Source organism: Poecilia reticulata, linkage group LG18 (assembly GCF_000633615.1).
Source record: "Poecilia reticulata strain Guanapo linkage group LG18, Guppy_female_1.0+MT, whole genome shotgun sequence".
NCBI lineage: Eukaryota > Metazoa > Chordata > Actinopteri > Cyprinodontiformes > Poeciliidae > Poecilia > Poecilia reticulata.
The window spans coordinates 1507091-1522407 of NC_024348.1; the positions used below are offsets into that span (position 1 = coordinate 1507091).

Consider the following 15317-nt stretch of genomic DNA (forward strand, 5'->3'; position numbering starts at 1 on the left):
AAATATTAATATTCAATTACTTTTTCTGCTTTTTTGCTTTGAAATAGAATGAGCAGCGTCCCCAATGTGTTCATTAAAATACAATTTATGTGAAGAACTTTGAGGTTTACTCACCTTTTTAAACACACTGCTATTACTATAAACATAACTGTACTGTGAACTATGGCTTCCTGTCTTCTCCAATTACGTTGACTGGAATCCTGAGATGGGCTGATTACAGAGAGCTGGTGTAGCGCTTTGTGTCATGGTGTAGAAACAATAATATCATCTTTAATGTAAACAATCAAAGGAAATGATTGTTGATTCCAGAAGAAACGGTATTAGACCCCAACATATTTTCATCATTGGAGAAGAAGTGGAGATGGTTGAGGTAATACATTGGTGTTCATCTGGACAACAAACTGGATTTGTAATCGAACGGTGGAGTCCAGGTGTCCAGGTTCACTGACAGTCAGATGACCTCTTATCCAGGCTTTAAGTAGGTAAAACAAAGACTGTACTTTAATGTCATACAGTCATGGTGCAGAAGCATCAATATCTGTAATTTTATTTTATGAAGAAATTAAAATGCAGCCAATAACATTGAAAAAATTAAAATATAATTAAACTCACAAATTCAGGTGAGTTTGTGAGTTAAATACTCACAAATACTGATTAATACTGCAGCAACGCATCATGCAGCAATGTATGCATAAGCATAAAAGCCACATCCCTTGTCTATCTTGTGTGTGCAGACAAAAGAAGTGCCACTGAAAAAAGAGGCCTCAGATTAGGCTAATGAACATTATTTGTTCATTATCTATTTTCACACAGCAGGTCTTGATACTCAATAGAGCTTCGGAGCGTGACGTCACTGCTCTAGTCGGAGGGGTATCAGCGCCATTTTTGGTGTCCATAAACCGACAAAAACAACAGTCTAGCAGATTTTTTTAATCCAAGCTACTTAAAATAATTTAGCTATGGTATGAACTTGCTGCGTTATTGTCTATAATGTCCGATCACACGACTGAAACGGTAAAAAGATGGAAAACGGACTTTTGTTTCACTATTTTCCTGCTTGGAAACAACGCGAGGAGGCTAAGCTAACGGAGCTAACGAGAAGAAAACGAATGTCCTGGTATCAGCCGTGAGACGCTGATATCACCTTCTCCAACATCCCCGATACCTGCAAGTTTGCTCCAGACATTTCATTCTGGTGAGTGTCTAAATTTGCATTGTTGGTTTTGTGTCATAATTTTTTGCTATGATTTTGTCCGAGTGTACTCACGTTCAGTTTCTGTTGAATTCATTTTAAGTGGGTCAACCTTGTTTAGGTCGGGCTAATATTGTTTAGGTAGCATAGTCCGAGTTTTGTCAGTGGACATCGAGGTTATTACATTATTGTGAAGTAAACTATTTTACTAGTGTTATCAAATTTACAGCTTTAATACTGATGTGTGTTCTGATATGTCCTCTTAAAGGCAAACCGACGTATGAAATGGATGAGCTCAGTCCAGACTGGGGTCCAGCGCTGAATATGGGTCACTGAGGTCAACGGCACAACATCAGACCGACATGCGCGTCAATTAAAGAGGCGATGCAGCAAAACCATCAACAAGTGGGGGAGCGAGTTACTGAGACTGTTTTTATTATTTACCCCAGAAGAGGTAAATAATAAAAACACAGTAGCGGAGGCAACAGAAGAGACCCCTGACTGTAAATAATCTGAACAGCCATGACATGTTTTTATTCTGTTGTTAGAAAGTTTTTAAGGTAATGTATACATGGGTTATTTTGTTTGAGAGAATTAGTTCTGTTCTTGTGTAAACTCATTTATAATTTTGGTGGGAGTGTAAATTAGGGGTGTAGTGATACAATAATTTCACGATACGATATTCCGGGCACGRTWCAATATGTATCACGATATTCGTTGCCCGATACGATACGGTACAGTCCGATACGATTCAGTGCATTTTTACAATTTTCTGAAAGATTTTAGGACAGAGTGACTTTAGTGACATTTTGTGTTCCATAGACTTGAATTTAGTTAACTGAAAACTGATTAAAAGCACCAATTACACAATACCTGACTGTGATTGGACAGTCTAACAGTCTGCAGCTGGACAAAATGAATCAAAGATGCAGTGAGAGAATTAGTTTCTGTCATTTAATTCATGTGGATTTGAAATAAAACTCAAAAGTTTAAACGGTAATCCAGGAGCAGAGTGGGGAGATTATCAGCCTCTGTAGACTCTCAATATGCAAATGATTGCACTTATGTTTTTTCTTTTGACACTGTGGCTGCATTTTGGAGTAAAAATGTAGCCACAAATGCAGTTTTTTAGACTATGGGGAAAAAGGTTTTTCTACCTTGGCTAGCCGTTGCTGTAAGATGCTTTCTTCTAACTGTTAAAGTAGTGGCTCCGCCTCACCCCGTAGTGATCGACTCCCTGCAGCTACGCAGCGCCGCTATTCCCCTGCTTGGATCTCTGAGTAGCTGCCTGGATCTCATCGTTCTCTCAGTCTCTGATACTCTTTGTCTGTTGTTAATAAGAATGATCGATCAGGCATTGTTATCATGGAAATCCTCACTGCGCCGCGGTTTCCGGCTGCGGGTTTTTCTTAGTCTTCCTGCTCAAAACACAGCGCCGCTGCGCGCCCGCTTCAGATATCATCAACCCATGTTCATTCTTCAGGTAATCCTTTATATACAGAACAGAAACCGCTAAGCTAAAAACTAATTACGAAGTGAATGCTACCAGTCGAAATTTGCATTAATTTCGCGATGCTCCATTTGCGCCGCTTCTCCTTTCTGCTTCTCGGTTCCGCTTCTCTTTCACGGTTACTTGCGCAACTTTACTTCGTTTCTCAGCAACAAAATACAGCCCATCGTTATTTATTGAAGATTTTACATTTCCAAAAACACATATTTAATGTTTCGTTTCGTTTTGTACGTTTGGAAGCTCATTCCCTCTCACATAACCGGAAAAGCGGGGAAATGGTGGCGCTTTTGACATTTTCTCTGACATTCAGAAAAATATGGTTTACTAATTTTAGCATAACTCCGGTTATACTTGGCCTATTAACACAATTTAAAAACTGGTGTGTAGTTTATAAAGTGCACTTTAAGCTCACTTTAAGTTGAAAGTGAGACTGAGGGAGGCGGAGTCTTGCTGCTACACCGTAACAAACTAGACGTTAAAAAGAGCTATATGGACCCCTATGGTTTAACGGATTGATACTCGCGGATGAAAAATCGATACTTTCCGAGGGCGGAAAATATTGATATATATCGCTGAATTGATTTATTTATACAGCCCTAGTGTAAATAACCCCAACTTGTACTCCCTTTTTAGAGCTTATTGCCTTTTTGTTAGTTAACTAATGGTTTTTGTATATTGTGCTTTTATTTTGATTGGAGCACTTCTGCTGTTTTTGTTGTGCAGTGGCAGCTTGGCAACAGAAGGAACAGAAAACAAGTGGCAACAAAGTTGTTAAATGTAGCTTATTATTAGCAGCCCCCTTGATGGAGGCACAAGGCATGTCTGTTTTGTAAATAAGGAAATTTCTTTTATTGATTGATTGAAATTATAAATTTGCTTTATCATATAAGAGTACTGGTTTGGTTTATGAATGAGAATCAATATTTTAGCTGTGAACATTATGTTCTGGTTCAAACGTTACGGTTGTAAAAGCGTCGTTTGTAGCTTACACTGCCTTTTGTTTGTACACAGCTCTTATGGTGAAACTCAGGGTTTACTCCCAAATAAACCTGTTATTCAGTAAAGCCAAAATCCTACATTTTAAGGGGGGGTCTGCTGCAAAGTGTTGTGATTTGTGTTTTCTGTGTATTTATTTTGAGGTTTTTCTGCGTTTATTAGCCTGTTCCCCTGTGAGTCCCTGTCTTTCCCTGTTGATTGTTCCCAGCTGTGTCACGTTTCTTTCATTACCCTCCCAGTGTATTTAGTCCCACCTGTTGTCTTTGTCTCTTGTCGGATCCTCGTCGTGTGTACGTCTTATGTCAGTTGTTATTGTTGTCTGTCTCCAGTCGAACTGTATAGTCCTGGTTAGCGTTAGCTCTCGTGTTCAGTTCTCTGTATCAGTAGCTACCGGTATTAGCTGGGCGCTAAACTCTCTGCCGTGCCGCCTGTGTTGGACTGACTTGAGTTTTCATCATTAAATATTCATCTTCATCACAACCTGGGTCTCTGTGTACAGTAGAGGAGCAAGTTGGAGAGGCTAAGGAGGAAGAAACCCAGGAGAGAAGATCAGCAAGGCTGCAGACTGAAGAGGAACCATTTGTGTTGAAATACAGTTGGAAGCGGCTGTTTTCTCTCATTTAATAATTTAATGTATTAAATATTCATGAATCGTTTGATTCAAGCACTTTAAGTTGCATGTAAACAGGTGAAGAAATGAATCACATTTTAAGTAAAAAATTTATATTTAAATATTTCAGGTAATAAATATGAGAGATTATATTTTTAAATGTTTTATGTGATTAAAGTAAACAATTGTATAATCAGACATCTGTCAGGACACTGGGTTTTTGGGTTTGTTTTGCTTTTCATTTTATTTAGCTTCATCTTTTAATTCACTTTAGTTTAGCCCTCCATGGTCCTTTTGATATTATTAGAGGTATTTAGTGAAGTTAGAATTGTATTATTGCTTTTCCTTGTTTGTCTGAGTCCATCTCAAGCCTTATTTAATGACTATAGTTTAATTCTATTTTATCCTTCTAGTTCTTATTTCAGCCTCCCTGCAGGGTTTCTAGTAATGTTTATTTCTTAATTTGATCACCAAAGGTTCAGTTATTCTTCCATGTCTGAGTCTGTATCTTTCTTTAGTTATTCTAGTTGGGTTATTTCTTTGTTTAGATCTTCTAGTTTCTCTCTGTGTTCCTTAGTTCTTATTGTTAGATCAGCCTTGTTTCTATTTAGTTCTGGTTTCCCTCATGTCTTTCTCTCCTAGTTCATCAGGTTTTCTTTACTCTTAGTGTCTTTTGTATTGAAGTATTTTTCAGTTCCCTGTTTCCTCCCGTTTGTGTCCCAGCAGATCTCCTTAGTTTCCCTGTTCCACCTTCTCCCCAGCCCTCAGCAGCTCCTGAGCCAAATGACTCTCACCTGCTGTCACTCTTCTCATTTAGGCCATTAAGCTGCTGAAGCTCCTCTTTTCAGTCACAACTCAGCAGTCCAGCTTGTTATCCTGCTCACCATGTTGCCAGTTGTTACCTCTGTTTCATTGTGTTTAGGATTTCCTTGTTTTCCCTGGATTTTGGATTTAGTTTGTTTATTTTATTCATTAAAATAATATCCACATTAAGTACATCTACTGCCTGCTGTGTTTGTGTCCACCGCCACATCATGACACAAACCAGATGAAAGAGCCCATCTTTAAACATTTAATGTGCAAAAAACTCACACACACTCAAAAAATACTCAAATTGCGTATACACACGCACACAAATTTGATCTTTCTCGCACACTAACAACTCGCACATGCACACAAATGCTATCTTTGTCTATGTCTGTTTATTGTGTGTAAAGCACTTTGAAATGCCTTGCTGCTGAAATGTGCTGTACAAATAAAATTGGATTGATTAATTGATGACCTAGATCAGTGTTTCTCAACCTTTTTTGGCCCAGCGCCCCCCCAGCCTTCATCCAGGTCCCTCACCGCCCCCACCAAAGAATTTGCAGGCTACTTTGCACTGACTATTATTTTATTATTAATATTACTATCACTATTTTAGATGTTTTGATTTTTATGCTTGTTTCTGTATTTATCATCAAAAATAATTTTCCAGAGAACCAAAAAGTCATGGGTGCTGCCCCTTGCGGCTGCGCAGAAATCGAGAAAACGTTTTTTTTAAATGGATCCACGATTATTTGAGCAATTAGTCTAAATATGTTCTAATATTCCTAATAATAAAAAAGTACTGTTTGTGATACACAAAAACCTTTATTGCTTCAAAAATTGTAATTTTATGTTATATTTTTCACCCCTTGAGGTCGCCATTTCTACATGCTACAGTACTAGCAGATACTGTAGTATCTACAGTACTGTACTGTTTATGAACTGTATCATAAACAGTAATTTTTTACTTAATATAAAAATTATATAATTTTAGGCCATCTACCAACATGTTCAACTAATCGTGGATCCATTTAATAAACGATAATGTTTGTTACCAAACAAACATTATCTTTCTTCAAAGCAGTCTGTGGTGTCAGGTGACCAGTTTATCCAATAACACATCTGTTAGAGACAGTTTTTTTAAGTGTTTCTTGTCACTGTTCTACAGTTCCTTATGTTTCTCACTGAATTCTGGTTGATTTGACTTTTTCAGTTTAGTCCAGCTGTGTATTTTAGTCCCATTCATCACGTTTTTGTCCTGCCAGCATCCATATTTATTTCCTAATGACATTAGCAAAAGTTCTTTGGTTGAGGATCTTCTCCCTCGCTTGATATTTGTAGCTCCAGATGGATGGAAAAAGCCAGTGTGAGGGGAGGGGTGGAGGTTGCCATAAAAAGCAAGCTGCACACATGCATGACTCTGCTCAAGGTCCAGCAGGACATATCCAGAAATAAATAATCCACCAGAGTGAGGGGAGAGAAGGAAGGACTGCTCTTGCAAATCAGCACAAAAAATCTACTTTCATGTGGATATTTGAATTATTCAAAGCGACACACCTATCGCTTTGAAAGCAGTGTGGTGTCAGGTCACCATTAGCAGCAGTGCAGAAAAGGGAAGCAGAACAGACGGCTTCCCTTTTCTCTCCAGTGCCTTCGGCTGCTGCTCTGCAAAACAACAGAAAGTTTGTAAAGGGTTCTGTGAAGCACCTGACAATCCTGTAGTTTTCTTATCACTCTTATCACTCAGTTTTGACAGGAAGACGTTTCCAAATTCTTCTTAGAAAAATAAGTAGATCCTTATATGAGTATGAATCCACCTCACAACTGGTTTTGTGAGTCTGTCTGGATCTATTTCAAACAACTATGAGACCTATAAAGCAGGAGTAAACCATCGTCAATGTTTCTGCACACTGGGAAAAAAATCCAGTAGTGTGCTGCAGAAGTCAGATGTTCCTGAACAGCACAGAACTGATCATATCCACTAACCATGCTGGATATCAACATTTTCAGTTTGAGTTCATTTAAACTGCTGAAGTCAGCTTGAACCTGTCATATTACTGAGTGTTAAAGAGGTGGATGACAATCACTTTCTTTTAATGAAGAAACCCCTCCCCCCAGAGCTACTATTGCTGTCTGAAGAAATACATCGCTCCATCAGAAACAACCAGTTAGAGCACAGGTGTCAAACTCCAGTCCTGGAGGCCCTGCATCTTTTAGATGTGCCTCTGCTGCACCACCTGAATAGAATAATTAGGACATTAGCACGGCTCTGGAGAACTGATCTACACAAGAAGCCATTTTTCCAGTGTTTTGTACCTGTGATACATCTAAAAACTGCAGTACAGTGGCCCTTGAGGACTGGTGTTTGACCAGGAGGAGGGCCTTAGGCTTGTCAATGACTCTCATGACCCTCAGTAACTTCCAGTTACAGGAAAACTGTTTATCTGCTGTCATTGATTTTCATGCTAACTTGCATTCATAGCAGATTTTGGTGTGGTCAACAAGCTGTAGCGTAGCAGAGAGAGGAGGCTGTGATCGGCACATACACAAGGGTGACTGACAGCACTCAGACCCTCCTAGAGGCTCTAATTGGTTGTTTCTGATGGAACTGTAGGTAGCCATTAGTGGTGGGTCTCCCACAAAAACAGCATTTGGCTGCATTTTAAGGACATGTTATTATGATTCTGCTTGGCATATTTGTTTGCAGTGTTTTGTTCATGTGTTTTTTTGTAAAATAAAAATTAAGTTTGATAAAAACATACAAACATGAGAATACCTGCTTCCGTAACAGGACAAACATGGCAAATGTGAAAAGCATACAAATTCTTACAAAATTATTAAATGCAAAAGGATTTATTAACATACTATGTAACATTTACTTAGTATGTAAACATACCTAGTATGTTTACTTAGTATGTTTACTTACATACTTTTAGCTGATAAGTCTCATCAGCTAAAATATGAGACTGCTGATGATAATACAGTAAGAGCCACTTAGTAGCAGAAAGAGCCAACTCTTCTTTGGAAGCCACTTCTCTGAAAAGGGCCAAACTTCCCATCACTAAGGCAGGCAGGTCAAACATTAAACATAATATTTGCCATCAATAGTGCAAGCACAAGAAAAATAAAATAATAAACAACAATGCTTATTTGTATGATTTATTCAAAACAACTTAAATGATAATGGTGCTATTTAATGAAACACAACACGATTTTTACAGCAGCAACACTGTGCTGCTGTATTGCAGCATAATGTCCTCCTTCATAATTAAAAGCATGTCTAAATAATGCATTTGAATGCCTCGTGAGTCAACCCTGAGTACATCACAAAGTAAGATAAAGTAGTCTGGTGCTAACATTCACATACTGCTTAAACATTAATGGATTCAGTGAAGAGGCGAAAACAAAGTCTGTTTCAATTATGCTTTCTGTCAGTCACACAATGACACAGATGTTGTTTTGAGGTAGAAACATCGCTTCACCGTCAGCTATAGACCTGATGAACCCCTATAACTATCTGTTATAGTAGAGCTAACCTGATGTGTCGGTGTAATTCAGTACCGCCGGCTTGTTTTCTAACTCCTCGTTTCCACGTGTTTATCGCTCAATAACTCCAGATGTTTTGACTCTTTCTGAATGAATTGAAACATTAGAACAGTAATGAAAACTGTGTTAATTTAGCTAGCACTTTTGTGCTCTTAGTAGAATCCTTTACAGGAGTTTGAATTTTCCAGACCACAAAGTCTAATTATGTTCTGACTTTGTGTCCTAAAATGGACTGTCATCAATCCATTGTGGAGAGGATAACTGACAATGGAGCTGGCAATTCTTTCTACACCAGGCGTGTTTCCATCAATGTGTTTTTTATGCGTATTTTGAAGTATTGCATTAGAACAGGCTGATGGAAACAACAAAATTCAGAATAGCTTCCTCAAAAACTTATGTTTGCTTGAGGTGGCTTTTCTGAAAAGAGTTAATGTACAAAAGTGGAGATGGAAATACATTTGCCGAATAAGTTCTAAGGTGGTGAACTTTCACATCCACTAGTAGGTATGCCTGTGCCTTAAATTTTCAGAGTCCAAATTTCCAGCACAGAGAGGGAACCTAGAGTAGCTGGTGAGGGTCACTCCAGGCTAGTGGATCACTCCCATCCACTGGTGAGTCAATGACCATCAATGAGTCATTGTCATTGACTCACTAGAGTCAATGACAATGACCTCCATGTCGGAGGGGAGGACTCTCCATTTTTCTGACATGTATAGTCCATGCCAGTTTGCGACCGCTAGATCTTGTTTATTATGTTTACCCAGCATCAACAACTGATTAAATTAGCCTGGTTGATTCACTTCAAACTACAAGATGGAAACACCAAATTCACATTTTTTTGCAACATTTCAAATGTTCGCTTACAATTGGAAACATAATTATTGTCAGCCATTTTATTCACAAGTGAATAAAATTACTGCTGAAACTAATATGCAATCATACAATCAATCATATACAAACTTAGCAGCACTAAACACTACGGTGGATGGGTGACACTTTGGGCCATTATTGCCACCTTGTGCTGTTCAAGCAGTCACTGCCAGGTGCCAAAGGAAACAAGGCTGTTGTATAAACTGCTTGATATTCTGACTCTTGAGATGTTCAAACAATCCACGTCTTTTATAGATGCACAAAACAAAGGTACAAAACCTTATTTCTCACCTTTGCAGAAGCTTTAAAGTGCTTTATAACACATTTTTTTTTGAAAACTAACAGCATCCACTTCTCATTTTCTGATGTGGAAGTGATTGTAAATAAATGTGCAAAATATAATTTCTATATTTAAACATACATCAATCAACCAACTATATTGTAAGATATTATTAATATGATATATTAGTAAGAATTGGCTATAATGTTGCATCTGGGAAGATATAGCAGAAAACACATCTTTAACCATGCAGACACAACCTGTTGTCAGGTTGTGTTTTGTGAGAATGGAATGTATCCAATTTTCACTTCCTGTGTTACTGAGTGTTCTTGAATGCATCGGCAGGATTACAGGATTGATGGAGAACATTCCAAGCCATCAGATTTTTTCAGATTCATCATCAGCACAAACTGATGTAGTTTAAAACCAATCCTAAACCGGGCAATAATGCAATAAACTATTTAATGTTTAAAAACCAGATCAACTCAGACAGAACATGACCTTCCAGTAGAGGAACAAGGCCTAACATGTTTCATTGCAGTTCCATAAAGGTGCCTTCAATGTGTGCTAAAATGAGATTAACATTCTATTTTCCTAATATCACAGTCTCAGTGTCATTTGCAAACCACGGAGGTAAAAATATGAGTCAGGCCGGTAACAAACACGTCCACGCATTTTGTCTGAGCTACAGTATTAAGACATGATGACATGTGTCAACTAAATACACTGTTAAAATGACAGTGTATTTTAACACTGTCATAGTGTTTAACCTGCATTAGTTAACCTCTTAACTGACTTCAACTGGGATAAAAACAAAGATTAGCCATCCTACCTGTAAAACAGCTCCAGAAAATGTCATGCTAATTTCATGCAATGGAGGTTAATTTACATAGAAATGTAGAATTATTTTACAATAAAGGTCGTAATAGTCTACGGCCTATAACAGAAAGAAACTCGTTTTGCAAAATAGAATGTAAAATTGAATGCGATTTAATAGTGTCTTGCAATGGGAAAGTTGTGTGTTTGATTCCAGGTTCCTACTGCCACATATTGATGTGCCTTAACTGTGCTTACTGATCTATATAGATCTATGAATGACTGTGGCAGCACTTTACATAAATGTGGTTATGTAAAGTGCTTTAAGTCATCAGTATTACTAGATCAATGTCCATCCATTGTCATAAGGTGCTGGAATATTTTCACATTTGTTTTTGTACACCAGATACCCTCCTCACATTCTTTTTTTTCTGGGAATGTCATTGTTAAAGACTGGAAACTCCACAATCTGCATTGTAAAAAACTATTTCTTTGGAACTAACTGTCTAATAAAGAGATGACTGCAAAATAATGTTGAACCACCATAAAATCTTAACTGAAAAGTGCAGAGAGCCCTACAAGTAAAACACAACTTTAGCTTCATTCTTAATAACCTAAAAGAGTGGTAGATAACCACTACCAGATAACCAAAAGAAGATGCCTGGTGTCTAAATATAATTATTAGTGTCTAAACATGATTTAGACACCTTTATGCTGTAATGCTTGGCTGTTCTTGGTACTGGACACAACCCAAGCAACTGCATCAAATGTACCATGAATGAGGTTTACATCTAAATAAGCTAGATTAAAAAAAGCTAAATAAGATATCTGCAGGACATCATAACATGCTTATCAAACAAATTTCATCCTTTCAGATTCAAACATGAGTATGGCTTTTTTTAAAAGATAGAGTAAGTCTGACTGGCTCCCTGAAAGTTCTTCATAGTAAGACTCATACAAAGTTTCAACTGTTTAGCTGATGCCCTTAAAACCATGCAACTTCCTGCTGCAGGGCTAAGAAAAAGGAAATAACACTTCCTGGAGTAGCTAACAAAGGCCATAAAAGGAAATGACAAAGCAAGACAATATGGGTCTCGTTAATTTCAAAGTTGAGGAAAATCAAATACATAGCAGAGCATGAAATGAAAAGAACAACAGTGCAATAAAAAGTTGGACATGATCAGAACAATTGGGAGAAAAACCCATAATCTCTAAGTAGAGTTCCTGCAGATATCCAAATATCAACCTCTATTCTCAAGTGTCTAGCCTATTATCCTCACTTTTTAGATATTCCATGATGAAGCTGTTCTCAGGGGAAAAAAGATGGCAAGGGCTTTTAATATCCACTCAACAAGACAGCTTCCCTGTAGTGAGCCCAGACATAATCCTGTCATCTCCTCCAGTGTCCTGGAGGAGTCTCCCTATGAAAGCATCATAATTGGCCCAGACAGGGTCAGACTGCATGAGAGATTTTAAATCATTTTCTTGTGCAGTTCTTATAGCATAGCTTTGTGGCAGGGGTGCACCAATTGTAGCCAATCACCAATCTTTAAAAAAACCTAACCTGTCAATTCCAATTAAGGTCGATTGTCTGAAAAGTCACAAAATATAGCGACAGAGCCACTAAGTTGGTAAAAGTAGGGTGACTATTGTTAATTTTGCACAAGTAGAAGTGACTTGTCTGTCAGTCAGGCCTCTCACTGCAGAACAAAAGAGGACACTGGTTGATTTTCAGGTCTTTGTGGAGTTAGATAAGATGGGAAGTTAAGATTGATTTTTCACGTTAGCAGATCACCAATCTCACTAAAATTAAGGAAATCTGACCAGATTTATTGGTGCACCCTTACCTTTTAGGCATGTGCAAATCATCTTTCACAGTAATAAAGAAAGACGTCTCTTGCGCTAGTCAACTTTCATTTGTTTCTTTAGCTGGTCCCTTTGAGGGCCGTAGATACAGTTTGCATGCCAGGAGAAACACGCAATTATTGAGACAATGGTAGTCTGGAGGAGGAGCATCACTCCGTAGGTGGAAGCAATGGTTGGTCCAGGTAGGCGAGAGAGCGCGGTAGGGGGTAAGAGGAAATCAGGATTGAGCAGGATGGCTCTCACCTCAGCCTGGATCATGTGAAGTTCGTCAAGGATGGACAAAAATGTGCAGCAGTGGAACCACTGATGGCTGTGGCCCCAGATGTCAAATCGACCTGGAGCCAGCCTCTCTGGGAACTTGCTGATGTTGAACAGGGCCGACACCAGCAGCCAGAGAGAGTGGCGATAGAAGAAGTTGGGCATGGTGATGGAGGCAGCAAAGGAAGGCGTGGTAGTGGAGTAAGGCGATCTGGTGAGGACACGGTAGAAGACTGGTGTGGAGGAGATTAGGAATGGCAGCAGGAAAACCAGGGTCCGTATGATGTATCGATGCTCCCTCCACCTCTGACGAGTGTTACAGCAGGATAAAACACATATGATTGCTATAACACATGCACATGGCATGTAGTAGGTCTCAAAGAACAAGTTGAATTCCGGCATGGCGTTAGGTGATAAAAACCCTTTACGCTTGTGGTTTAAGTCCAAACAGGAGCTGTTCCTGTCTTCTTTCTCCACTATCCCTGCCCGAGGATGGATATAGTAGTAGTATGCCAATGATGAGCCAACTGTGTAGGCACTGATTGTGCCATAATCAACAAAGAAGCAAACCTCCCTTACGACCAGAGACATTGAGTTCAGCAGGTGGGCCATGCTGCTGGCCAGGAGCAGACAAAACACCCCAATAAAGTAGTTCCACATTGGGTAAAAGAATGGGGCGTCGGCATCAGGTGCACCATCCCAACTAAACATCTGTAGAAAGTAGTAAGCAAAAATGAAGATGGGTAGGAAGTGTGTCCAGAAATTTCCTGTTTCATTGGTAGGCCTGAATGCTGACAACAAGCAGTCCCTCAGGCTGTAGTTTGGGAACCGGTAGCCTGACAAGATGAAGTTTTCTGTAACACGAGGGGGTACATCCTTGTCACTAAGCAGAGGCAACGGTTGACCACAGTTCAGAAACATTATGAGCTAAGAGTTCTTTATCCCTAGAAAAAAGTAAAAAAGGTCAAAAACCTTTATGCTGTACTGCTTGGCTGTTCTTGGTACTGCTGATCACAGCATGTCAGGTGATATAATCCGTTGGTTATAAACTGGTATGGCATCCAAAGCCTGCCAAGGTTCTCAGTCCATCTCCTTTAGGATCACTGATTCCAGCATCAAGTCCAGGTCTCAAGAGTTCAAGGAAAATTCAAACAGCATTGCAAGTATTAGCCCAGAGACAGAATGCCAAGGTGGGGTGTAATGTCCAGCATACACAGTCCTATAGATTGGTTCATTATCTCCCTTTTGGCCTTGTAGTTGACCCCTCAGAACATCAAAGGTCAGAAAAGATCCAGCTTATGTAAAGCTTGTTGCTCTTATCCTGTTGCATAGGATAATGGATTATGAGTTTTGTTTAGTTTTTTTTAATCAGGTGCTATGCAGTTTTGCAGCAGCTGGTTCCTTACTGCAGCACTGTCCTTCAAAGTTGAACAGCATGAAAGCAGCCGTCTGATGCAGTTATGTCCCAGAGATCCATCCATGTGTGTTAAACTGCTCATTAGCTCTAGATACTTCTCGTTGGTCCTTGGAATAATGTCTACATCCGACTGTTACTTCATTCAACCCACTTGTCATTGTAGCGCGAGTGTTGCATAGGGAAATAAAAGCATGGTTGCAGAAGAAGACGCAGTGTTCCGGTGAGCAGTCCTCTACGCCGCAGGGAACCTCCTGAAAGAGCCATTTACACGGTGGGTAAAGCCCGGCGGGCAACTGGCACGCTGACTCCAGCGCAGTGCCCTGTGAGGATGACGGCTGCCGGCATTTTACTGAAGATTTGACAGATATTAGCATCAAGTTTTAAAGGCGCAATGCGCTTCCTGGGAGATTTTCAAAATAAAACAATTACGCTGAGACGAAATACGTTCTAGAGGTCATGTTGCCCCTGGATACTGTAAAGAGCAGTAAAATGGTGCAAACGCCCTCTACACCTACACGCCCTCTTGACCCAAAGAATAATGCTAATGCCATAGAAAATTTCATAGAAAGTTATGTTTTCTAATCAAGACATAAATATCCATGCTTGTCCCTAGTGGAGTCGGGAGGGGTGCTGGTGCCTATCTCTAGTGGTCAACGGGTGAGAGGCGGGGTCACCCTGGACCTGTAACAGGGCAACACAGAAACAAACAAGACAAACAACCATGAACACACACACTCACCTAAGGAGGATTCAGAGAAACCAGTCAATCAATCCAGAATTTTCTTGCTGCTATCATATGTGTAGTGTGTACCATTAAGTTTGTGTGTGTGTGTGTGTGTGTGTGTGTGTGTGTGTGTGTGTGTGTGTGTGTGTGTGTGTGTGTGTGTGTGTGTGTGCCCTCGTGCGTGCATGTAATGGCATGTACAGTCTCTAACAGTTTGTTTTCTGCCTTGTAGCTGGAATAACATACTTTCACTAACAGCTCTAATTAACAATTTCAAGATATGAGGCAGAAATCGAATAAATCACTCACTTTTTAAATGTTTTAATAATCAGTTTAGAGCTGATATTTTGTGCTGACATGCCCACCATATTGTTTCTTGTATAGTTTTTGTAATTCCTAAAGGTTATTTAAATATGTATGTATGT

At 39.3% G+C, this 15317-nt stretch overlaps 1 protein-coding gene across 1 annotated transcript; it reads right to left on the reverse strand.

Annotated features, from left to right (window-relative positions):
* Positions 1–8258: 8258 nt before the first annotated feature.
* paqr9 (progestin and adipoQ receptor family member 9) lies at positions 8259–14608 on the reverse strand. The gene has a single exon (XM_017310599.1). It carries the CDS (start codon positions 13670–13672, stop codon positions 12530–12532), a length of 1143 nt encoding a protein of 380 aa, XP_017166088.1. The 5' UTR covers positions 13673–14608; the 3' UTR covers positions 8259–12529.
* Between the last annotated feature and the right edge of the window lie 709 nt (positions 14609–15317).

Coding starts and splice junctions, on each gene's coding strand:
- paqr9 (XM_017310599.1), bottom strand. CDS start 13,672: ATGTTTCTGAACTGTGGTCAACCGTTGCCTCTGCTTAGTGACAAGGAT.